The following is a 27,121-nucleotide window of genomic DNA, read 5'->3' as shown; positions in this document are numbered from 1 at the left end:
CCCTGGATGTAGGGGTGACAGATGTCTGGGCTATAATGACGTAAATATATTACAGTAGATATCCCTGGATGTAGGGGTGACAGATGTCTGGGCTATAATGACGTAAATATATTACAGTAGATATCCCTGGATGTAGGGGTGACAGATGTCTGGGCTATAATGACGTAAATATATTACAGTAGATATCCCTGGATGTAGGGGCGACAGATGTCTGGGCTATAATGACGTAAATATATTACAGTAGATATCCCTGGATGTAGGGGTGACAGATGTCTGGGCTATAATGACGTAAATATATTACAGTAGATATCCCTGGATGTAGGGGTGACAGATGTCTGGGCTATAATGACGTAAATATATTACAGTAGATAACCCTGGATGTAGGGGTGACAGATGTCTGGGCTATAATGACGTAAATATATTACAGTAGATATCCCTGGATGTAGGGGTGACAGATGTCTGGGCTATAATGACGTAAATATATTACAGTAGATATCCCTGGATGTAGGGGTGACAGATGTCTGGGCTATAATGACGTAAATATATTACAGTAGATATCCCTGGATGTAGGGGTGACAGATGTCTGGGCTATAATGACGTAAATATATTACAGTAGATAACCCTGGATGTAGGGGTGACAGATGTCTGGGCTATAATGACGTAAATATATTACAGTAGATAACCCTGGATGTAGGGGCGACAGATGTCTGGGCTATAATGACGTAAATATATTACAGTAGATATCCCTGGATGTAGGGGTGACAGATGTCTGGGCTATAATGACGTAAATATATTACAGTAGATATCCCTGGATGTAGGGGCGACAGATGTCTGGGCTATAATGACGTAAATATATTACAGTAGATATCCCTGGATGTAGGGGTGACAGATGTCTGGGCTATAATGACGTAAATATATTACAGTAGATATCCCTGGATGTAGGGGCGACAGATGTCTGGCCTATAATGACGTAAATATATTACAGTAGATATCCCTGGATGTAGGGGTGACAAATGTCTGGGTTACAATGACAGATATATTACGACAAAAAGGAAGGTATTTGGACATAAATCATGGACATCGAACAAAAAAAACATTTATTGTGGAACTGGGATTCCTGGGAGTGCATTCTGATTAAGATCAAAGGTAAGTGAATATTTATCATGCTATTTCTGACTTCTGTTGACCCCACAACATGGCGGGTACCTGTATGGCTTGTTTTTGTGTCTGAGCGCCGTACTCAGATTATTGCATGGTGTGCTTTTTCCGTAAAGTTTTTTTTATTTTTTATCTGACACACAAGAATAAGAAGGGCTTGTAAGTAAGCATTTTATGGTAAGGTCTGCGCATGTGACAAATAAAGTATGATTTGATATATTACAGTAGATAGGGGTAACAAATGACGTCTGGGTTATGACGATGTAGCACAGGGCAGATATATTACAGTGCCAACAGACTATTACTCCAGGAATACGCTTCATCTGGGTCTGGGAAACCGTGTCAACCCCTAGCCCAGATTAGCATCTAGACAAAGTGGCTTACCTGAGGATTCGCTTGTTCTCTTCTCCGGCCTGTGAGCGCTGGAGGCAGAACCCCGATGGGACTGGGAGGGGCTGTGCCGACCAGAGGTGTGGTGGGCGTGTCCATGGGAGGTGGGCGGAGAGATCCTTCTGCTTCGGTCCGGAGGGGGGGTGGGGGAGGGGGACCAGGACAAGGAACGGGAGACTGAGCGGGAGGGAGAGCGTTCTAGGGACTGCCAGGTAGCACAGGCATCCTGACCTTGAGACGGGTCCCTCCTGGTTTGGGCCAAAGAGGGGAGAGAGAGGAGTCAGAAGAACAATATGACATTGTATGTGATTCAAAGATTCAGTGACATAAAACACCACAAGAGGAAAATGATAGGTGGTTTGTCAGTTGCAATCTAAAAAAAAAAAAAAAGGTACGATTGGATAATCAGGGTGAAAAATAGGTAATCCTACATTTTAGGAACATCTCTCACCTTGGGACATTTGGATTCCAGTCTGGATACCTTTGGGGGGGAAAGAAGAGACATGAGTACATCATCCATGGGTTATTGTTGCGTATTGATGGGTTAGTTAACTCTAAAAGTCTAAGCCGTTGCGGGGGAGGGGTACAAAGCTAACATATGGAATTTTTTATGATGGTCATACCATGGATCATTTAGCTATTTGATTTCGAATTTCTAGTACACATTTAAGAATCCCAAAAAGCTAAAAAAATAAATAGATATATAGATATATATTTTAGGAAATATTGAATTTGGCCTCCTATAGCTCATAGAAATGCATTGAATAACACATTCATAAATGGCAACAAAAAAGGCAGTAAAAAATGTATCATAAAGACTAAGGTTTTGAAGAGTCTGTCCTATATCTAGGATATAAGAAAGCTCAGAATGTTTTGTTTTACTTAGCCCCTTATTCTTGTTGGAACAAAACTAACTCCTCCATAGTTCATTTGTTTGTAAGGGTTAGGTTCAAAAGGTCATGGAGCAAAACGGAGAACATCATCGTGTTCGTGAGTCACCCCTTTCCATAGTGGGGTCATAGTATGTAGCTCAAATGGTTCGGACGCTACAGACAGTAGTTGGCACTAGAGGTCGACCGATTAAATCGGAATGGCCGATTAATTAGGGCCGATTTCAAGTTTTCATAACAATCGGAAATTGGTATTTTTGGACACCGATTTGGGCTAATATAATCTTGCAACCTTACAGTTAACTAGTCCAACGCTCTAACCACCTGCCTCACAAGGAGCCCACCTGTTACGCGAATGCAGTAAGCCAAGGTAAGTTGCTAGCTAGCATTAAACTTATTTGTATAAAAAACAATCAATCACAATCACTAGTTAACTACACATGGTTGATGATATTACTAGTTTATCTAGCGTGTCCTGCGTTGCATATAATCGATGCGGTGCGTATTCGCGAAAAAGGACTGTCCTTGCTCCAATGTGTACCTAACCATAAACATCAATGCCTTTCTTAAAATCAATACACAGAAGTATGTATTTTTAAACCTGCATATTTAGCTAAAAGAAATCCAGGTTAGCAGCCAGTATTAACCAGGTGAAATTGTGTCACTTCTCTTGCGTTCATTGCACGCAGAGTCAGTGTAAATGCAACAGTTCGGGCCGCCTAATTTGCCATAATTTTACGTTATTATGACATAACAGTGAAGGTTGTGCAATGTAACAGGAATATTTAGACTTATGGATGCCAACCGTTAGATAAAATACGGAACGGTTCCACATTTCACTGAAAGAATAAACTTATTTTCGAGATGATAGTTTTGACCAGATTAATGACCTAATGATCGTATTTCTGTGTGTTATTAGATTATAATTAAGTCTATAATTTGATAGAGCAGTCTGACTGAGCGATGGTAGGCCCCAGCAGGCTCGTAAGCATTCATTCAAACAGCACTTTCGTGCGTTTTGCCAGCAGCTCGTCGCTGTGCTTCAAGCATTGAGCCGTTTATGACTTCAAGCCTATAAACTCTCGAGATTAGGCTGGTGTAACCGATGTGAAATGGCTAGCTAGTTTGTGGGGTGCGCACTAATAGCGTTTCAAACGTCACTCGCTCTGAGACTTGGCGTGGTTGTTCCCCTTGCTCGGCAAGGGCCGCAGCTTTTGTGGAGCGATGGGTAACGCTGCTTCGAGGGTGGCTGTTGTCGATGTGTTCCTGGTTTGAGCCCAGGTAGGGGCGAGGAGAGAGACAGAAGCTATACTGTTACACTGGCAATACTAAAGTGCCTATAAGAACATCCAATAGTCAAAGGTATATGAAATACAAATCGTATAGAGAAATTGTCCTATAATAACTACAACCTAAAACTTCTTACCTGGGAATATTGAAGACTCATGTTAAAAGGAACCACCAGCTTTCATATGTTCTCATGTTCTGAGCACGGAACTGAAATGTTAGCTTTTTTACATGGCACATATTGCACTTTTACTTCTCCAACACTTTGTTTTTGCATTATTTAAACCAAATTGAACATGTTTCATTTTATTTGAGGCTAAATTGATTTTATTGATGTTATATTAAGTTAAAATATGTGTTCATTCAGTATTGTTGTAAGTGTCATTATTACAAATAAAATTAAAATTGGCCTATTAATCGGCATCAGCTTTTTTTGGTCCTCCAATAATCGGTATCGGCGTTGAAAAATCATAATCGGTCGACCTCTAGTTGGCACATCAGCGTTACCGACGTCAGACGAGTCACGACACTTCTCAAACCGCTCGGACCCTACAGACATCTTCGGGAGAAGACTGATTTTTCGGGATGTCTCATGGTCTGATAAACACCTCTGCAGCTCGGCCAACTATCACGGACGCGGAAGGCTGACATAGGCGGATGTGATGGATTGAGACAGCCCATACAACAAGAAAAAAATGATATCTGATATCATATATCATGGATTTTATGTGCTTTATGGGTGCTGATGGGTGCTTTAATAGACATAAGGATTTTAACTGCCAGCATAGTGTTATCAAAAAAAATGTAAACACCCACTTGTTGCGCAGATCTCTGCAGCTAGCTGTGTGGTTGACTGTGTTTACGTGATCGATCCAGTCCTGTGAGGAAAAAACAAAAGAAAATAAATAATGGTTAGATATCTAACAGTCCAGCAGAGAGATGTGATTGGTAGGATCACATTTACACCACCATAGTGCCTATGCTTGTGTATGCATTAAGGAGAGTGGTGGAAATGTATTATGTATATTTAGGGGTATTGTTGATATGCATAGGTCTTCCATATCTTGAATGCATTCCTCAACAAGCTATCAAAATAAATGTATTGAAACTACTTGTTCAAGTTTGAGGCATCAAATTAAATGGAAAAGTACTAAAGAAAGTATCAACATTTGAAGTTAGAGACAATTTGGCAACAACCTGTAAACAAAAATGTAAATTGCAAAATGGTGTTTCTTGTATTAAAACAGCATTGATAATGTTTTTTTGTACACTGCAGAAGAGTGAATACTGGGTAAAGTTAGTCCTCTTCAACACAAATACGATTCAGCTTTTGCAGTTATATCCATGTCTTCTGTAATCTTCTTCTTCATCATTAGCAGAGTAAGGGTCAGGCTACTTTTTCAGGAGCAAATGTTTTTTGTGTGTTTTTTTTATCCTTTAGTGTTTAGTTGTTTTTAATTGTTGAACAACTCAACAGTAACACCAACCATATATGGATTTACAAAATAACGGTTTAAAAGGAGAAGACACCGTGTACGGTTAGATGCACACAATAATGCGATTATTGTGGATAGTCAGATCAATAAAGTAGTTTGATAAAAACGTTTCCATGCTTTGCAAGAAGAACGATTTCCTTAATAGTGCTGTTTACATGGGCACATCTGGAATCAGGCTACCTGATGCACTGACAAATGCAGAAAATTGCCAATCAAAATATACATTCTCCCACAGCGACCATGTTATTTTTGGGAAGCATATTTGATTCTGATTTCGGACATATAAAGTTTGTGTGTGAAAACTATTTTTAAAGATGCATACATTGTTGTTCTGAATTCACTTCACTCTCGCTAAAGACAGAGGCTCGCTCAGCTGGTGCTAGCACAACAACAGATCACTGCTGGAATGCCAATTAAGGTATTTATATGTCCAAATAAAATGAAAGATTGTACAGAAAACCTGGTGCTTCAATCGGCGTAAGCTCACCAAACGTACAAACTGTTTATGTGAATCTGAACTGTTAAACCATTGCTTAAAATATGTTTACTTTTGTAAGTAGAATCAAATATGTGATGTATTTCACTGTGTTTTATGCCTGGTGTGTATGTAAAAGTGTTTATGGTGTTTAAAGGAAAAATCCAACCCACAACTCTTTTTTTTCTCCTCCTTTCTTCATTAGTCCATTGTTGATAGTCCCAAAAGGTTTTGCATCATCATGACAATGTGGCAAGTGACACTTTGCTTCTTGAAAGTCCAATATCTTGAAAACTTGACGCTGACATTCAAAACGCTGTGGTACTGTATCAACAGTGGACTAATGGAAACAAATTCCAAAATATTGTTTGAGTGGATTTTTCCTTTAACTGCATTGGGCCTTTATAAAAGCTTAAAGGGATACTTTGTGATTTTGGCAATGAAGCCCTTTATCTACTTCCCCAGAACCAGAGGGACTCATTGATACCATTTCTCTGTATCCAGAATGATGGAAGTTAGAAGTAGATTTGCAAGCCAAAGCCAACTAGCATCAGCACAACAACTGGAAGTCTATGATATCTACTAGCATGCTAGCAGTTGCCAAAGACTTCCAGTTATTGCGCTGACGCTAATTAGCAATGTCCTAACTGGACGCAGAGACAACAAATGGTATCCACGAGTTCATCAGACTCCAAAATCCTGAAGTATCCGTTTAACAAAAACAAAATCTCTGCTTGGCGAACAACGTGTGCGGTACAGGTACGGTACTCACCTTAGCCCGTTCACATTGCATGTCGCACAGGGAGCAGGTGTGGGGGTACACCTTCGGAGGGTCCGCCGAGAAATCACCTATCATGGTGGGTGTTGGGAGCCTCATGGTTGCGCTAGAGCTGCGTTTGGCACCGGAGGGTCTGGTTGATTTTGACGACTCACTCCTGGCTTCGAACTGTGGCCTTGATCTGGACCCTTCGCGCTCTGACCGAGATCTCGATGGCGGCTCTCTGACGGGCGTTCTTTTGTGCTTGTGAGTGTCGGGGATTGGAGCACGCCTCCTGTAGTCTTTGTCTTTCTTTGAGTCGGAAGAGTCGTCGTGCCGCCTTGGGGATTCAGCTTTACGTTTCAAAGACGAACCGGTGGACTCTGGTTTAGTCGCTCTCTCCTTGGACGGTAGCTCGCGTTTGTAAGAGTCCCTACCCTCTTCCGTCGCCCTACTCGCATGGCCGTAGTCGATAACTTTGCCCGCCGTTTGCGTCACACTCAGAAAAGTTGGGATGTTGGTCGTGCATGAATGTGCAGGATGCCGCTGTGGGGGAGAAAGACGCAGCGGTGGCGGCAGGTTAGGAATAGCAGGGAGAGTTTGAGAGAACGCAGGAGGGCCTGTGTTTCTGTTTGTTTTGTGTATCTGTATGTCACGTAGGATGAAGGGCAGAGTGTCTGGAGTTAGTTGGTCATCAGGGTAGTGGCTGAGAACCTCCAGGTCATCGTTTGACAAACCGAAGCCGGCCAGGATACTGCCTGCGCTCTCGGGTACGTACAGACCCTGCATGTTTCCACCCTGTGGACGAGCCGGTGGAGGAACAGGAGCATTCCAGCTTTGCATGCCCCCTCCTGAATGCCCGCTATTGGGGTTAGCATGAGAGTGGGAGGATTGCTGGAGGTGCTGCTGCTGATTGAGACCAAAGAGTTTACTGGGAGTCTGGTAGTTGGACCAGTCCACATCTTGCATCTGATTCTGCTGGTCATCGCAGGAGAGCGAAACAAGGTTGTTGCTGTTAGAATAGGCAGTCTCTGAACTCCCACCCCGACCGTCCCCGAGCAGGCGGGGATCTACACAGTGCTGCCGGGAGATCTGGGTATTCTGGTTGAGTAGTCGGTGGTCCTCGTCCCTCCCACCCTGAACACGGACAGAGATCGCTGACTCCAGCTCCTCGGGTAGCCGTGTTGGCGGCGGGAACTGACCCGCCTGGTAGCTGTTCATCTGGGCCATGTTGTTGCTGCCCGTAGAGTGACCCGGTTGTTGTTGATGGTATGGCATGTTCCTGGGCCTGTTGAAGGGTGCCCCCTGTTGCTGAGGCTGGTACATGACGGGGGCAAGCGGCTGAGCGATGTTGTTGGCAGCTGCTTGCTGGAGAAGGTTGAGCAGGGCCCGTTGCTGGTTGCCGTGGTTACTGGCAGCGGCGATGATGCTCAGTTGGTGCAGGGCTAGCTGGGCTTCGATCTGGGCCAGGCGGATAGCCGCGGACGGTCCGAAGAGGAACGGGGTTCCCCGGCCTATGGTACCGAAGGCACTGGCTGCCCTATCTGCCCAAGCTGATAGAGGGTAGAGCTGGGATGGACTTTCTGTGAGCAACGCGAAGCTGAGAGGTGGAAAGCAGAAACAGGATTACAGATGCTGGGCCTCCTCAATTTTGATTTGCTTGAATTATTTCTTCTTATTGGTATTCTTACAGGAGGGGGTCCCTATGTAGTGAGAAATGTCTATGATTTCACCGTTTTTGTTTCCTTTTAAATTGAGGGGAGGGAAAATTCCATCATCTTCTCTTAAACATCTTGCAGTCATGCTCTTTTACAGGGTGGAAAAGCAAAGAAATGTTAACTATTCAACACCATTAGACTTACCATCAATTTGATACAAAGGCCAATAAAAGAATAACATGTGTAAGTACAAAAATAAGTACAACAATGAAACGTACCCAATGGCACTTGTTTTGGACCTACCCACCACATTAACAATTTTCTGGGAGAAAAACTAAACTGAGCTAATGGGCATGTTAAGATGTCCTAGAAGAATGGACCCATTGCTACTTGCATCAGGTGTCACAGAAAACAGACCATTACTTACTTACACTAGCACAACTCAATCTGAGTTGGATAAAAGACCAGCAACCTACTATAAAAATCAGTGGTATTGTGAGATATTTGAAAGGCTGCCACTGGAGAAAACAAGTTCCATATTTCAGAACAAAGGTGAGGGAAATATGGGACCCCTTCATGATATCTTTCCCCTAATCTTGCAGATACCCTGAGAAATATCATGGGTAATAAGAAATAATGTTTATTTTTGTTAATGTAAAAAAAAAAAAAGTAATTATGTAATGTACTGTCAAAGTAATGTAAACGCCAACATAAAGTGTCTTAATAGGGCGTTGGACCACCACGAGCCATCAGAACAGCTTCAATGCGCCTTGGCAGATTCTACAAGTGTCTGGAACTCTACTGGAGGGATGCAACACCATTCTAACACAATAAATTCCATAATTTGGTGATTTGTTGATGGTGGTGTAGAACTGGGTTAAGATCTGGTGACAGAGGGCCATAGCATATGGTTTAAATCATTTTCATTCAACAAACCATTTAGTGACCACTCGTGCCATGTACATGGGGACATAGTCATCTTGGAAGAGACCACTCCCATCAGGATAGAAATTCTTCACCATAGGTTGACGGTGATCACTCACTCAGAATGGCTGTGTATTTCTTGGCATTTACCTTGCCCCCCCCTTAAGGGACTGAGTGGACCTAAACCAAATGTTCACTTCGGTGAACTGTTGGAATCATGGAAATGTATTATTCTAATTCCATAGTTAGAATATAATAGCGGACACTTTGAATACAGTGCTGGTTGACATGAAAATGAACAAAAATGCCATAGAGACAGGGTAGCAACCAAAGTGTTGATAAGTGTTTCTTAGGGGACCCTATAATCTTTGGCTCCATGTAATGTTCTCTTAGCTACTGCATGTAGTGAACATACTCAGGCTTCACGTATCCCTCTGATTTAGAAGATAATGTTGCACAAACATTCTGATTTAGGTCTACACCATCACTGGTATTATCAGGCTGTATAGCTAGTTCAATTTTCTCTGAATCAGTACATTTATTAGCTAACGGGGCTAGGTATGTGTGGCAGCACAGAAAGAGAGTGGAAAGAGATGACTCAAGTAGTAGAGTAAACTATAAAAATGGACATTACACATGGCATATCAGATTTAACAAACCAAACATTCAAATACCGTTATAGAAGGTAAAGTAAAAACCCAAACCGGTCAGTACACCAAATACCGGTATATTTGAGCAATAAGGGAAGAGGAGGTGTGGTATATGGCCAATATACCACAGCTAACGACTGTCCTTAATCACGACATAATGCGGAGTGACTGGATACAGGCCTTAGCCATGGTATATTGGCCATATACCACAAACCCCAGACGTGCCTTATTGCAATTATAAACTGGTTACCAAAATAATTAGAGCAGTAAAAATAAATGTTTTGCCATACTCGTTGTATACAGTGTGATATACCACAGCTGTCAACCAATCAACATTCAGGGCTCGAACCACTCAGTTTATAATGTAAAATACGGTATACCAACCAGCCCTGTCACTTTTGTTTTCTGTTGCTTATGTTATGTTTTATGTAATCTTGATTCTTGCTTGTATTCAAATATATGTATAATTTGCTATGATGTTGACCTGAAACAACAATATTAAGGGAAAACTGATTATACATAAATTCAATAGAAGCCCAAACAGCAGTATTTTATAACATCGTTTTCAGATGACAGACCAATTCAATTATAATGGCGTCCGCATGCTTCTCAGCCGAAACTGTTCAGAAGGGTTTGTGCATGTATTACGATGACATTGTGACGTTTGGTTAGTTTTGAACTTCAGTAAAGTTTTCTTCGGTTGTTCGGGCACAGACATTTTTCTCTCGAGGCAAGCCGAAGTCAGTAGTAGCCAGAGTCTACGCCCCTTTCATCTGTGCCTGGTCAACAGTAGGGATTTTTCAATAAAGTCTTTGTTGTCATTCAATGAGAGACAGCTCATTTTCACACAAATTTTTTTCATTAAGAAATACTGCACCACATCTTAGTTAGATGTAAAAATTGGGCGACTAAGATCTCCTCTGCAAAAACATCACAATTAATGACCGATTTCTTGAATTCTTAGATTAATTCTTACTATTTTGAGGAAGTGTATACTGGCTCCGGAGTTTCAAAGTGCTATTGCTGCCCTTTTCAAATTTTTAAAGAGAAGGTATTTTAAGGGAGTATGTGAGAACACTCGTTCGGTTTGCATAGGCGCTAGTCGAACTGAAGCATGCTGACGCCTTAACCCTATAAAGCTGTGTAGTAATTTAACCTTCTGTTTTTTTATTTTTATTATTTCTCTTGATATGGAAGATACTGGGCTAGTATGGCCAGACATATGATCATCCAGTAGAGGCTGGTGGGAGGAGCTATAGGAAGACACTCATTGTAATGGCTGGAATTAAATGGAACGTAGTCAAACGTGGTTTCCACATGTTTGTGCTTGATATTGTTGCATTTATTCCATTCCCGCCATTACTATGAGCCCGTCCTCCTATAGCTCAACCCACCATCCTCCATTGCTGTCATCAATAGGCCTTAAAGGTCATTAGCCTCTATCAATGGAATATGTTCCTAGTTACTGCACTCATTGTAATTTGAACAGAATCCTATATACACTTGTCCTTTCTTATGTATATATTCTGCTCTTTGAGACTGATGTATGATGCCAACCCAGATTAGCTTCTAACTAACCCATCGCTAATATCCACACAAGCTTGCTTGACCTGTGTATTAAATCTGTGCAGGATGATGATGGACTTCTCAATTACAAGATAGACTATCATCAGAGTCTGCCATATTACAGTGCTTGTTTACGGAAAACGCCAGAGTCAACTCTGTGCTAATTAGCTATCTGCATCTCCGAACACCTGAGTATTAACAGAAGACGGACGCCACAAACCTGTTGTCACATAAAGATACTATCAGCTGCAACTGCGTGAACCCGGTCCAACTCCGCCCCTTTCTCAATTTTCAAAAGAGAAACGGGGTGTGCCTTTGGTGGTTAGTTATGCGTCATTCTGGTCATGCGCGCCGAAACCAACGTAGCTTGTTCGTTGGCCAGTAACTACATGTGTTGACGTCATTTCAAAAGATTTGTTTTTGGAGAAATTACACTTTGGTCAAATATCGTATTAATCCAATTTATTTTTAAGCATTTAATGACCTGGTATGATGGTGCATTGATCAGTTATACCGTTTGAATTACGTTATTTTTGCCCAAAGACGATCTTTAAAACAGTAACTTTATATTTTCCATTTGTGAAATTGTTTTGATGTGATATGAAAGTAGAAAGCTTTATATTTCTAGAACCATACCGCAATTTAAAATCGATTCACATTTAGATTGATTATTTGGCTGACAGAGCCAATTCGCCTCTAAATAGAACATGTAACGGTAAGGCCCTTGCACTATTAGCTTCTAGTCCATTATTGGGCTACTAGCAACATAGCTGTAGGTGGCCGGTTATTCATTTACATGAGTTAGATCGCTAATATAAACACGACTTTCTCTAACTGTACTGTAAAGTTAGCATATACATTATATACATACTGCACAAGATGTCAAATGCCGCTTAATTACAAACGCATTGATTCGCTCTGATGCTAACCAGTTGAAATGAGGACAGTTAGTTACAATGCTAAGTTAGTTAGCTAGCTAACCTAATCAGCAAGCTCCTGTAATGCCCATTTTATCGGATAGTACCAACCAGCTGTGCACTCGTTCAAATACATTCCTGTCGTTTTATAACATGTTTGCGGATAAACACGTCCCACATTGACTAGCTGCAGTGTCCGAATAAATGCAGCTTTCCAGGCCTATCGTTAGGTTAGCTAGCTAGCTGCATTGTAAAGCCATTTTGTTTTTTGCTGCGATGCCAGTAGCAGAAGGAGGAAGCATGAATGGTATTTTATCCCCGAACGAACGGTGATTAATATCCGTGAAGATGCTATTTTTGAAAATAATCTGTTTAGACATAGCTACCTGTCATACAATACCGGGTGTGGTTCTTTCTTTGTCTTCGTGGGACCTGCTGAAATCGGCTCTTCTCTTCCCTGTGAAGAAGGATATAACCGCTTGCGCAAAAAGCCCTACAATGAAAACAGGCTGACTAATTGAGAGCAGAACCAATGATTAAATCGAATCTTATTGCGACTTTTCTGTTTAGAAAAGTCGAACGGCACACATACAGTATCTTATTTTCTGTCAAAATGTGTAAATTATAGTTTATTCATCGCTATAATTTATGTAAACTACAAACAACGTTTCTACCACTCTACCAGCATAAGTTATTTAGTGCTCCTATTTGCAATTGTTTTGTGAAATTATGACAGATTGCATATTTGGTCAATATTGAGATATCAGACATTTGTTATGGGAAACTTTTGCTATTAGATACCTACTGTTATGTTAGTGTCATGTACTGTACACTTAACATTTTTTCAAAACAGTACATACATTTGGGATGAGGCTAAATTAGGATTTGAGACTGCATCAACCTCAACACTCTCTTTCTCTTAACAATGCAAACATGTCTAAATATATTTTTAAAGTCACTACTGATGAGACTAAATAAAGTTGTATGGAATTGACTGTGTCCTGTGAATGGCTGTTCCCAACATTCCGGTGTGTCTGTGGCCAAAGCTCCCATGACCCTCTCATTAGCTCGTCACTTGACAAATTATCAGGCTTGTAACGGCAGCTGCCTTCATTCCTCCTGGGTCATATTAAACTGCTGTCATCCACACACTGATAGACAGAGGCTGTGTACGTGTGAGAAAGAGAAATAGTGTGTTTGTGAGATATAGGCCTAGGTCCGACAGAATGGGCGTTTTGTGTGTGTGTGTGCATGTGTTTATGAGAGACAGAAGCTGTACGTTTGAGAGACAGAGGGAATGATGGAGAGAAGGGGGGACGAGAGAGAGAAGGAATGAGAGACAGCGTGCCGGTGTATTTAAACATGCCACAGACATCTGATCCAAGCGATGTATTCGATACCAGAAACATTTAAAAACAGACACAGTAACACATGATCCATCCATGCCGGCCTGGTAATCGATATGGGGATGAACTATCTGACAACATTATGTACTGTATGCGCTATCTCTCTCAGTGGGTTTGGTGGTGGTGGGGGTCCGAATGACTTGCCTCTCAATCATATTTCCTGTCATAACTGGTTGCTGTTTGCGTCACCAAAGTGCACCTGTGGGCATTGTCCCCCGTACCCCACGGCGGCCGATGCTAGATTTGGAGACATGTCGTGGGGATGAAAAACACACAACCCCTGCCATTGGAATCCACCTCACCTCTGAACTTAATGTGAGTCAGATTATATATATTTTTTCTTCATCATGCAAATTCCCATCACCCAACCTGCCTGACTCCCTTGCTGTGTTCCATCTCTCTCTCTCTCTCTCTCTCTTACTCCACTCCTCCCTTTCTTTCTCTCTTATCTCCCCCCTATCCCTCGCCACCGCCCCAGGGCCCCTACCCCTCGCCACCACACCTGTTCGCAGATTTCTTTGGAGTCACTCATGTTTCATGATCAATGAGGTGAAGATACATTTGGCTGTCGTAAATTTACCCCTTAGCCCCGCGCCTCACCCCTCAGCCTCATGACAATCATTTTTTATTGGACAGAGATGCACATTATTCAAACACCTGTCTGAATGGATAAACAAGTGCTTACAATGTTGACAGGATAGGGTAAGGAATGGACGGGACGGCTAGCAAACGTAGGCAGGGAGATAGGCGGATCATGGGCAGGCAGCATTAGCTCATGGAGATGTACGTATGCCATCTTGTATGTGTACAAACCAAATACCAACCATATCACAGATGACAAGATGTATGCTGTTGCTAGGCGTGCTGCATGAGCATGTGAAGACAAGCCAGTGACTACTGTCCGTCCATGACAGTGGAGGGTGTGTTCAGTTACTTTCACATTCTAAGGGAAAAGAAGAAGATGATGATGGTGATGCATGTGACATGTTACTGTCACAGGTAAAAATATGGTTATTGTTGGGGGGGGGGGCAGAACATGCCTGTAAATCCTCCAGGCATTCCATAAACCGTGTGACTACGATTTCAAATAAAATAGGGACCTATCTTTTTTTTATGTCCAGGGTATTTTTTGTGGCGTAGTGCATTTATATAATAATCATATAAAATTGTTAATCAAACCTCATGACTGACCACACTGAGAAAATAACATATCTCTATTTCGCCAGTCTCAACTGAATAAGATGATCATGTGCTCTTGCTACCAGAATATCCCTAACAAGTATACTCTCACCGTCCATCTTGTTCTGTAGACCCAGCACTCTCTTATATCAGCCGCACGCGTCCTGAGATTACAGAGCCCCAACTACTACTGCTGATGCATGGTGTGTGGTTGTCGTTGTTGTCGTAAGCCTACCCTAGGTGCTGGGACAAAGGTGGCGGGTTGTGGGGGGAGTCGGGTTGTGAAGGCACGTGCGTGGTGTTTAAAATCAACCTCGGAACGATGAGAGGAGACACTGAAGTGATTTGGTGCCGTCAGGATGAAAAGCATACAGATGCCCCAGGTGGGACAAACAGTGGTATGGGGTGTTTCTTACTTCCTACCATGGGGTTTGCATCATCAGCAGTCAAAGCCAGCAGAAGACAGCCTGGGTGTTAACAGTGCTGCATAATGGATTGGCTTCCAGTCTGGCTTGTGATATCATTAATGTGTAATACAGTACTACAGTGTGGGACTAATTAAGAGCAGGTGGTGGACTGGAGAGGATTTAGTCCGACTGAATTCAGAAGTCAGACTTCCATGCTAGAGAAAATCTCTCCTCGGACCCCCAGCCGCTCCATGTATTTGATGTATTCCAAAGCTAACACACATGATTCAACTTGTCAACTATATAATTATCAAGCCCTTTGATAGGTGAATCAGGTGAACGAGTTCAGGGGTACAACTAAATTGTGAAACTACTGGGGTCCCAGAGGAGAGGTTTGAAAACCTCTGTGCTAGAGAGGTATCTCAGCAATCCAACTTGAGTTTGAACTGGCCCATAACCTTGAGATTGAACTGGCCCCTAAACACAGACCTAGGATCAGATGTCCTCAGCCTAAATCCTCATTAGGATAGAACATATCTGACCCTGGTACCAGCGGTTAAGGTCAACTCCTATCAACTCCTACAACAGAACATACTGTAGTTAAACCAAGGAACAACACAATCAATAGGGAAACGTAGCTTTGTTTGCACATCATGAATATTCCTCAGTAGATGAACTGAATCTGCCCACACTGTTGCCTAGAGGACCGCTAACATATCTATTACACTCAAGGGGATTGGACTGGATGAATCACTCAATGTAACACCCCTGAACTGTTAGGATGAAACACCCCTGAACTGCCCTGTTGGTCTCCCACCCCGACCCCTCTCTGCAGTGTGGCAGTAATGCATGACAGGTGTAGTCTTCATGACATTGAGCGGAACGCAGTAGTCGGGGGTGTAAATTAACAGCGTCGCCAGCCGTTCCACACCCTCAAACATCCCAGAGTGGCTGAGCCATCAACAGCTCCATGCAAATCACTGGGCAATAGAAATGCAGAAAGGAGATTCAATGAGAGAATGTCGCACTGTAGCAATTAAAATGGATCATAGGGTTTAAGTGCTGAACTTTGCTCCAGAATTCCAGTAGTAAGGAGGAGACCGAAAAAACAAACCACCAACTAAACCATATTTTCTATCTCTTCTCTCCTTCTCTCGCTCACTAGCAGTTCATGTAGCTCATACTCTCCCTCGCTCTCTGACACCATCTCTCTCAAGTGTCCATCACGAGTGCTTAGGACATAAATCTTTTTTAGGACTCCTCTTATTTTTAGACCCAAGAGTGGTGGACATAGGCTATTGGCGATCACTCTAAGGCAGCATCGCAAATGGCAGCCTTTTGCACACAGTGCATTACTTTTGACCAGGGCCCACAGGGATGACCACAGGGTTCTGGACAAAAGTAGTACACTATTTAAGGAATAGGGTGCTATTCGGGATGCAGGCTAAGACTCCTCTCGCTCCCAAGGGTGAAGGAGGTCACTGCTGAGACTGCTACAGTCAGAACCTACCTACTGTTACGCCCAAACAATGTGTCCCTTAAGCTAAAAGTGCCTGAGCTAAAGCTTTATAAATGGATGATATGCGATGCTTAATAACTAGGTGACGTAGTGCCTGTTGGGCAGTGGCCAGTTCCAAGTGCTTTACAAATACAATGATTTTTGATATCGCCTTCCCCCTTTAACCAATCTACTAGAGCATTGGTAATGAACGGTGGCCATCATGTCCGTCTAGCACATCGCTAATTTGTGCTAGTCAGGTACACGGCGTGACATTTCTGTGCAGAGGGGCGCACCACCAAATAAAAATAAACCCAGAGGAACCTGATAATGCCCATTTGCATGACTTTATGTTCCTACAGGCAATGGGATATAGGTAACTTGTGTTTAATAAGCACCTCAAAATAGGCTAAGCCGTTACTAAGGGACAACATTATAGACCAGTGGTTCCCAACTCCGGTCCTCGAGTAACCCCAACAGCACCCATTTTAGTTGTCGCTGTGGACAAACATACCTGATTCAACTCCTTGAGGGCCTGATGATTAGTTGACAAGTTGAATCAGGTGTGCTTGTCCGGGACAACAAGAAAAACATCTACTATTGGGGGTATTCGAGGACTAGAGTCAAGAACCACTGTTATAGACCATCACATATTTTGACACTTTATTCTCTGCTGTATCTACAATGTGATTTAGTTACACCGTCCTACGTGCCGTCCCATTGCATGTAGGCATCGTAAAGGCCATGCAGACTGTGTTTCATTGACAAGCATCTTATGATGTATTCAGATTCAGTTACATCTAATTTCAGTCACATAGATATTTGTGTTTCCTCTGAGCGTGACACATTCAAAGCGATGTCCTAGAGCAGGGATGGCCAACTCCAGTCTTCAGGGGCCTGATTGGTGTCACACTTTTGCCCCAGCCCCAGCTAACGCAACTGACTCCAATAATCAACTAATCATGATCTTCAGTTTAGAATGCAATTAGTTTAATCAGCTGTGTTTGCTAGGGATGATGGGAAAACGTGTAACACCACTCCGTCCCGCGAGGACTGGAATTGCCCATCCCTGTCCTACAGAGCATGGGTCCAGTGTGTCTTGCTGTGTGAATAATGAGAGGAATAGGGGAGGAGGGATGTCCTCTCGGCCTCTGTTACTTGGCAGACCCCAGAACCCTTACTCAGACTTAGAGTGCCCCACTCAGATCCCCCTTGGCATAAACTGACCCTTCAAACTGCTTCCAACAGATGAGATCAGTTATCGTGAGGTGTGATATGAATCTCCTCAAGTGACTGAAGGCTGAAATAGTCTCAGTTAGGTAAAACTACGCACAAAGGCAATGGATGCAGCACAACAGCACACGTGTAATAACAATGAAGAGATGTTTGGTGTTGTGGCTCAGTCGTTAGAGCATGGCACTTTCAACGCCATGGGTCGTGGATTCAATTCCAGCTGTGGCCACCCATAATTAAGGTTTATCTGGATATTTCACTCTTAATCTGGTGACTTTTGTCCTGGCAGAAAAGTCACCAGTCTTGAACTTTTAACAAGGGCAATGCCTTGTGATGTTTTGTGGGGCACGAGTGTTTGTCGGGCATTTATTAATTGATTCCCTGACTCACAAAGCAGTCAAACCATGTGCCTGAAAGACAGTGTTGCCACTGTTATAAACACTTTGATTTACACCTTTAGTTCACAAGCCCAACGTTGTGAAAAGCTGCAGGCCGGGTTCTAGCGCTGTGGACAGTTAAAGTACATTTATATGGCCCCCATGACCCACAGTGGCCACCTGTGACTGTCACATTGCATGTGTATAAACATATTTTATTGTTTTCTCTTGCGTAGTTCTGACATGGCCAACCTTTTTAGAGTGTTTATTTTAGATCCTCGACAACCTGTGGCACGATGTGTCAGTGGAATGCCACACAGTTTGATGAGGTATAGGTTATGCACGTACTTACTGTGGTGTTTTCACAATCTTTCTGAGAGATCATTCTGACTGCGGTGAAATAGACAATTGGCCAAGTTAGGAGAAGATCACACCCACACGTCATGATCTGATCATTTGTCTTATTTAAGACCCTGTTTGAACCTCTAATCAAGCAGGTTTTAAAGACTGTTACAAGTCCTAGAGCTAGGTTAATGTGAGGGTTAAAGGGTAATCCACAGACAGTAGGGAAGTGAGACAGTGTAATTAGGGAAAACAGTGTTAGCAGGGAAAACAATGGAAACCCAGGGGGTGTTAGCAGGGAAAACAGTAAAAACCCAGGAGGTGTTAGCATGGAAAACAGTGGAAACCCAGGGGGTGTTAGCATTGAAAACGGTGGAAACCCAGGGGGTGTTAGCAGGGAAAACATTGGAAACCCAGGAGGTGTTAGCAGGGAAAACATTGGAAACCCAGGAGGTGTTAGCAGGGAAAACAGTGGAAACCCAGGGGGTGTTAGCAGGAAAAACATTGGAAACCCAGGGGGTGTTAGCAGGGAAGACATTGGAAACCCAGGGGGTGTTAGCAGGGAAAACAGTGGAAACCCAGGGGGTGTTAGCATGCAAAACAGTGGAAACCCAGGGGGTGTTAGCATGGAAAACAGTGGAAACCCAGGGGGTGTTAGCATTGAAAACAGTGGAAACCCAGGGGGTGTTAGCAGGGAAAACATTGGAAACCCAGGAGGTGTTAGCAGGGAAAACATTGGAAACCCAGGAGGTGTTAGCAGGGAAAACAGTGGAAACTCAGTGGGTGTTAGCAGGAAAAACATTGGAAACCCAGGGGGTGTTAGCAGGGAAAACGTTGGAAACCCAGGGGGTGTTAGCAGGGAAAACAGTGGAAACCCAGGGGGTGTTAGCATGGAAAACAGTGGAAACCCAGGGGGTGTTAGCATGGAAAACAGTGGAAACCCAGGGGGTGTTAGCATTGAAAACAGTGGAAACCCAGGGGGTGTTAGCAGGGAAAACAGAGGAAACCCAGGTGGTGTTAGCAGGAAAAACATTGGAAACCCAGGGGGTGTTAGCAGGGAAAAGTGTGGAAACCCAGGGGGTGTTAGCAGGGAAAACAGTGGAAACCCAGGGGGTGTTAGCAGGAAAACAGTGGAATCCCAGGGGGTGTTAGCAGGGAAAACAGTGAAATCCCAGGGGGTGTTAGCAGGGAAAACAGTGGAATCCCAGGGGGTGTTAGCAGGGAAAACAGTGGAAACCCAGGGGGTGTTAGCATAGAAAACAGTGGAAACCCAGGGGGTGTTAGCATGGAAAACATTGGAAACCCAGGGGGTGTTAGCAGGGAAAACATTGGAAACCCAGGGGGTGTTAGCAGGGAAAACTGTGGAATCCCGGGGGGTGTTATCAGGGAAAACAGTGAAAACCCAGGGGGTGTTAGCAGGGAAACATTGGAAACCCAGGGGGTGTTAGCAGGGAAAACTGTGGAATCCCGTGGGGTGTTAGCAGGGAAAACAGTGGAAACCCAGGGGGTGTTAGCAGGGAAAACAGTGGAAACCCAGGGGGTGTTAGCAGGGAAAACAGTGGATTGTAGCGCTCAGCAAGCTCCAACTTGTGTCATGCACCAAGTTGTGTCAAGAGCAAACACTTGTCAAGTGCCAACCTGTGTCAAGCCAGAACAGTCACTATCACAGCCATGGACAAACCCTATCAACTCTACTTTGTTCTTACAGGCCTCTACAAACTTGAATATGTTATTGTACTTATGTAGCAAACAAATCCAAGGCCAAAGCAATAAGACTAGACAGGGGTTTTAAAAAAAGGAATGCGACAGGTGAGACTGCTCTCTGACGAGTGTCTGTGAGTGACTCAGGCAGCTAACGCGGCTGCCAATCACAAAACTCGCGGCTGCCAGTCGTAAAACCTTTACCCCCCATATCCCCCTCAGAGAGTCTGCCAGAACAAGACGAAGCATCACACGTTTCCAACTTAGCATACTCAACTCCCACCTCCCACCGGACCAAGAACATTAAACAGCTGATTTACTTAAGCTTAAACCTTCGTTTGTGTTCAACCCTATGATGATGGGATGATACATTGGATGTCATGAGTCTTTGTCTTATTGAGTTGCAGTATTGTGCTCGCGGTCCTTAGAGACTATTATACCAGAATCAATCCCTAATACCTCGCTAATGCTGCTAATGTTTACATGGTATTTAGTGACTACTATACATATGTGTTATTTCATAGTTTTGATGTCTTCATTATTATTCTACAATGTAGAAAATAGTAAAAAATAAAGTAAAACACTTTTGACTTGAAGACAATAGTAAATGATCCGTCCTCAATTAGACTTGACACTATAGAGTGACCACATGTTGTCCTAGTTGTGCGGGACAGTCCCATATTTTGTCCTACATCCCGCAACCAAGCAATCATGTCCAGCATTTGATCAACAAATTCAAACGTCACTCATTTAGATTTTTTTTTATAGATTTCTCCAGAATTTCAGTCAGTCACTTGCAGTCACTTTGTGCTTATGTAAAGATTCTGAAAATATTCAGACCCCTTCCCCTTTCGCACATTTTGTTACATTACAGCCTGATTCTAAAATGTGTTAAATTATTCTCTTTCCTCATCAATCTACACACAATACCCCATAATGACAAAGCGAAAACAGGTTTTAGACATTATTATTATATTATATATATATATATATATATATATATATATACATAAAACTGAAAAACATTATTTACATAAGTATTCAGACTCTTTGCTATTAGACTCGAAATTAGCTCAAGTACATCCTGAATCCATTGATCATACTTTCTACAACTTGATTGGAATCCATCTGTGGTAAATGCATTCGATTGGACATGATTTGGAAAGGCTCACACCTGTCTCTATAATGTCCCATGTAAGAGCAGAAACTAAGCCATGTGGTCAAAATAATTTTCCGTAGACATCCGAGACAGGATTGTGTCGAAGCACCGATCTGGGGAAGGGTACCAAAACATTTCTGCAGCATTGAATGTCCCCAAGAACACAGTGGCCTCCAGTATTCTTAAATGGAAGAAGTTTGGAATCACCAAGACTTCCTAGAGCTGGCCACCCTTTCAAACTGAGCAATAGGGGGATAAAGGCCTTGGTCAGGGAAGTGACCAAGAACCTGATGGTCACTCTGACAGAGCTCCAGAGTTCCTCTGTGGAGATGGGAAAACCTTCCAGAAGGACAACCATCTCTGCAGCACTCTACCAATCAGGTGTTTATGATAGAGTGGCCAGATAGAAGCCACTCCTCAGTAAAAGGCACATGACAGCCCGCTTGGAGTTTGCCAAAAGGCAGGTAAAGGACTCTCAGACCATGAGAAACAAGATTATCTGGTCTGATGAAACCAAGATGTAACTATTTGGCCTGAATGCCAAGCGTCACATCTGGAGGAAACCTGGCACCCTTCTATGGTGAAGCGTAGTGTGGGCAGCATCATGCTGTGGTGATGTTTTTTAATGGCAGGAAATGGGACACTACTCAGGATCAAGGGAAAGATGAACGGAGAAAAGTACAGAGAGATCTGTACTTTGTCAGAACCTGACTGGGGCAAAGGTTCACCTTCCAACAGGACAACGGCCCTAAGCACACAGCCAAGACAGCGCAGGAGTGGCTTTGAGAGAAGTCTCTGAATGTCCTTGAGTGGCCCAGCCCGGACATGAACCCAGTCGAACAGCTTTGGAGAGACTTGAAAATAGCTGTGCAGCGACACTCCCCATCCTTGGGTATGACGCTACAAGCTTCCCACACCTATATTTCGGGAGTTTCTCCGATTCTTCTCGGCAGACCCTCTCAAGCTCTGTCAGGTTTAATGGGGAGCAATTTAATAAATTTTAGAATAACATAGTAACATAATAAAATATAGAAAATTCAAGGGGTCTGAATACTTTCCGAATGCACTGTATATGATAAGGATGTGGTACTGGTGACGTAAAACACTTCTCCAGTCATTGTTGAGATCTGATATTCTGCGCAAGACCAGACATTGGGCCAATGTCATAGACATATCATCAACCAATTCTCAAACTATTTTGGGCTAAATTCCAGCTAAACTTGGAGAGGACAGTTATGCTACTTACAAAAAGTGTGCTACCGATGAAGAGCTACAAAAGTAAGCAAATAGCTGTATCAGACTGCAAGATAGGATATAAGGTCATTTCACATTTGTGTTGCTTTCATATTCACTGCTACTTCACTCGATCCCGTTTTACATTCCCTGAGACCAATCAGAATTGTTTCCTTGGCCGCGTATTGCAAGATTTTCATAAAACACATGTGGTTTCTTGTTTCTGCATCACTACATTTTGCACGAGGCAAAAGAGTAGCTTTGCTTCAATTAGCTCATTCGGTGCAGGGCTGTAGTGCTGCCTGAGTACACCGGGGCTGTAGTGCTGCCTGAGTACACCAGGGCTGTAGTGCTGCCTGAGTACACCGGAGTGTCGCTCAGCCACTTCTCACAATGGTGCTCATTTAGTCAAGTTAGATCAAAGCTGAATCAATGTCTTGGAAGATCACATAACGATCAGTTAGTATTCTACATAACACAACCATAGTACAACGTTACTGTCACACCAAACACACCACCATATGTCTTATGAGACTTTAGGACGGTTAGCTGAATAGTCAAAAAAATAAAATATAAACTGTGAATGTCCTGCAAAATCCTCCTGTTGTCCCACATCTGGATATTTTATTAAATGTGGTCACGGTACTAAAACTGTTTTTCTGTTTACTTATTTACCCCCCCTGTACTTCATCACCGACTGACTGGGTTGGCTGTCAGTGGTCTCATTTACTGTTATGTGATGCGCCTCTGACTGTGCACTAAGCATTTACTGACTTAAGCCGTTGGATGGGGCAACATTAGGAACTTACTGTCTGTCGGACTGACAATAAAAGGGCGATGACAAGTTGGAGCCTATGGGGACTGCTCCTCGGCTCGCAGCTGTCTGCAGTAAATAAAAACATCTAGTTCACGACATACCACCCTACAACTGTTCAAAACAGCCCAATGTTTGTATTACAATTACGACAGCCATGGCCATGCTAAATGTTATATATATATATATATATATATACAGTATTTGTCATTTCTAAACAGAAACAATAAAATACTTAAATAAAAGAAAAGCAGTACATAATGAACTTAAAAAGTTGGTAATAAACCACCCCGTCAACACTTTACACCACTTTATGGCAAAAGGTTTGGGCTAAATTTGACCTGATCACTTTGATAGAAGATTCAGCAGGAATTCCACAAAGTATTACTCTAGGAGTTGAGTTAAAGCGTTGCACTACCACAGTCATTGAGTATAGAATTACTAGCTGAGTCACAGTACGCCGACCCGGCGCTGTCAGCCAAGAAACTGTATTAAACACTCTGTGCAAACTTCATTCTTTCAAGGATCAGAAATTAATCAAGTACCCGTTGGGATTGGTAGCAAAGGTAGCAATAAAAGTAGAGTAGTACTGGTAGTGTTTCATTCTAGACAACAAACTAACACGATAGAAGACCATCTAAAAAGCTGTGTTGGTATTCAGCACAAATGCCATCCCACAACAAACACACCTAAAGCAAACGGATGCCTGCATTATTTACAGAGCGCACCAAAACAGCATACCCCCCAGATCCCTTTACAATGCACTTCACCCATTTGACCCTGAGTCCCCTTACCCTTCACCCCCTGTACTATACCCTCTGACCCCTGAACCCTGACCTGACTCACTTGTTGCCTGGTTTTGTCAAGGCTGTGCAAGCTAGCGCTCTCTGCTGCTGGCCCATGTTCTGGACCAGGTTCTTCTTATTGTTCTTCTGCATCTCCTGGTTGGACTGGCTGGTACTCACAGACCAATGGGTCCAGATCCCAGTGAAAAGCTGCAGTTAATACTTGTCTATAATGACTACAGGCCGATCCAGGACAGGTCCAGCACTGGTCTACATTGACTACAGGCCGATCCAGGACAGGTCCAGTTAACACTGGTCTACATTGACTACAGGCCGATCCAGGACAGGTCCAGTTAACACGGGTCTATAATGACTACAGGCCGATCCAGGACAGCTGTAGACCCAGGCAGATCAAGTAACAGTAATCCGTATAGCTTCAGAATCTTGAGTCTTCAGAATCCTGAGTCTTCAGACTCTTGAGTCTTCAGAATCTTGAGTCTTCAGAATCTTGAGTCTTCAGAGTCTTCAGACATAATTAGAGTACTCGGGAACACATGTTCATCTTGTTGTAGTTGAATTGTCCAGCCTCTGAGGACATTTAGAACAAAAGAGGTAAAATGAGAACAAACAACGTTAGTTCATGGTTGGAGAACAGAGATTTCCGTCTGCAACATTTCCGTTGAGAAAAACCCATGTACAACCAAAGCAGTTCATGATGAAGTGACCATGGTTCGCTGTTCGTCCCGCTTCCTTGCTTGAGCTCTCTCGCTCTCTTTGTTAATGTCCCTCTCTCACTGGCACTCATTCACTCCCTCTCCCTCTTTCTCCCCCTCTCTCTCATTCCTCACTATGTCACTCAGTTTGCTCATCTTCTGTCAGTCCTTCTTTCTGCCCCATGTTTCCTCACCCACAACTGTCTCCACTCTGTTTCTCTCTCCAGTCCCTCCCTCCCTCCCTCCCTCCCTCCCTCCCTCCCTCCTGTTCACACTCTCAGCCCCCAGCTGTTTTACGTAGCTCTGTTGACACAACCATACATACGATACAGAGCTCGATGGAACCTAATAAAGACCCAATGCTGACCCCGTGTGTAAGCTTAGTACAGGGAACCTGCCCAGACCAATCCAGACCCTCTACTGCATCCTCATTCTATAATCACAGACACATAGCCATCACTTTATGTCCTCATGTGACAAAACGCTGCTGGACTGGTGGCTACAAAGGGGCAGCCAATGTGGATATGTTGAGGGGATTCCAGGTCAAGCAGAGGGCTAGGGGACCTTAACCATGTGAAAGTGAAGTATCGTCTTCCAGCCAGACAGCTGAGTAAGAGGTACAAGTGCATCAGTCAGGGCCAGGCTGACAGAGCATGGAGGAAGAGGGGGCCTCATACCAGTCAGGGGAGGAATGCCCTGATGCACTTCCTTGGTCTGGGGGTGGGATGGTGGGATGCGGGGCATTGGGAGGAAGGGGCATGTGGAGGAAGAAAGGTGGGGCTATGGGGGGCTTCTTCAGGGTAGTCAGCTGTCACAGTGTTGGGTTGAGAGACAGGGAGGGGGTGAAAGGGAGATGGATGTCCTAGCTAAGGTCTTCCCCTCACTCACTGTGTAGAAGCTATTACCAACACACATTAACACTTTCTACATAGGCTACATAGTACTAACACTTTCTATATAGGCTACATAGTACTAACACTTTCTATATAGGCTACATAGTACTAACACTTTCTATATAGGCTACATAGTACTAACACTTTCTATATAGGCTACATAGTACTAACACTTTCTATATAGGCTACATAGCATTAACACTTTCTATATAGGCTACATAGCATTGACACTTTCTATATAGGCTACATAGTATTAACACTTTCTATATAGGCTACATAGTACTAACACTTTCTATATAGGCTACATAGTACTAACACTTTCTATATAGGCTACATAGTACTAACACTGTACTATTATCTTTAAAGAGTCTTTTTTTAATGATAAATACATGACATAAAAATATTTCACTTGTTTCAGAAATGATGTGTGTTTAAACGTAGAATGTATGTTTTTTTATTGAATATATCACATATGGTTGACCTATAAGTACAAACCTACACTGTATTCGCTATGCAATCACAGAGCGATCCAGAATCCAAACAGACTAGTACTGTGTATGTCTGAAGTCCATATGATTTGATTATGTAAAGTGAAAGAGTCAGTCCTTGCAGGTGGCTGGGTTAACCTGTGGCTGGAACAGACAGGTGCTGAGTGATATGAGTGATGATGCTTCCATTTCTGCTCAGGCCGCGAAATGCAAATCACTGAGTGAGTTGAAATTGCATCTCTGTGTGTGTGTGTTTGTGTGTTTGTGTGTTTGTGTGTTTGTGTGTGTGTGTGTGTTGGTGCGTGTGTGTGTGTTGGTGCGTGTGTGTGTGTTGGTGTGTGTGTGTGTGTTGGTGCGTGCATCTTATGGCTTTTGGTTAATCTGTGTTTTGTTCATTATATGTTTTGATAGGATTTCTAGTCAAATAAAATGACCTGCTGTCAACTAATCATTCAACGGTGCTCAATACATGAACGCCCACAGGTGTGTATTTAAATAACACGTGTCTTGTTAAGAAGAACACAGGACAAGTGGCTTAGGCAAAAATCACTCATGCATTTTTTCTTCCATCAGGTTGGACTCAGCCTTCTGCAGGAGAGAGAACCACAAATATCACAAGGAAAGCTCTGATTTACTTACACAACTAAGGTAGGTTATAATGCATTATAACATGTTACCTTCGGCTAACCGTTTTACATCTCATTTTGTCATTCAGACTTTCTGAG

The 27,121-nt window shown here is 43.0% G+C and overlaps 1 protein-coding gene across 11 annotated transcripts in view; it reads right to left on the bottom strand.

The window, feature by feature from the left end:
• The window catches only part of LOC110534587 (zinc finger protein 638), a 41,934-nt gene extending 16,680 nt beyond the window's left edge, over nucleotides 1–25,254 (bottom strand). For 2 of the 11 annotated variants that reach the window (XM_090187939.1, XM_090187940.1), the window contains exons 1-5: nucleotides 24,364–25,254; nucleotides 6,469–8,053; nucleotides 4,542–4,603; nucleotides 2,000–2,029; nucleotides 1,543–1,796 (exon numbers count right to left, since the gene is read on the bottom strand). In XM_090187939.1, the coding sequence (XP_090044065.1) occupies nucleotides 1,543–1,796; nucleotides 2,000–2,029; nucleotides 4,542–4,603; nucleotides 6,469–8,053; nucleotides 24,364–24,455 (2,023 nt within the window). In that variant the 5' untranslated portion in view covers nucleotides 24,456–25,254. Of the gene's footprint in view, nucleotides 1–1,542; nucleotides 1,797–1,999; nucleotides 2,411–2,526; nucleotides 2,931–4,541; nucleotides 4,604–6,468; nucleotides 8,260–12,554; nucleotides 12,712–24,363 lie in introns of those variants that run through there. The other 9 variants (XM_090187942.1, XM_090187944.1, XM_090187946.1 and 6 more) reach the window with 7 other exon arrangements.
• Nucleotides 25,255–27,121: the final 1,867 nt, after the last annotated feature.

The sequence above is a fragment of the Oncorhynchus mykiss genome, chromosome 10 (genome assembly GCF_057628025.1).
Source record: "Oncorhynchus mykiss isolate SJ-2025 chromosome 10, ASM5762802v1, whole genome shotgun sequence".
In the NCBI taxonomy this organism is placed as follows: domain Eukaryota; kingdom Metazoa; phylum Chordata; class Actinopteri; order Salmoniformes; family Salmonidae; genus Oncorhynchus; species Oncorhynchus mykiss.
This window is presented reverse-complemented; position numbering and strand designations above follow the sequence as displayed.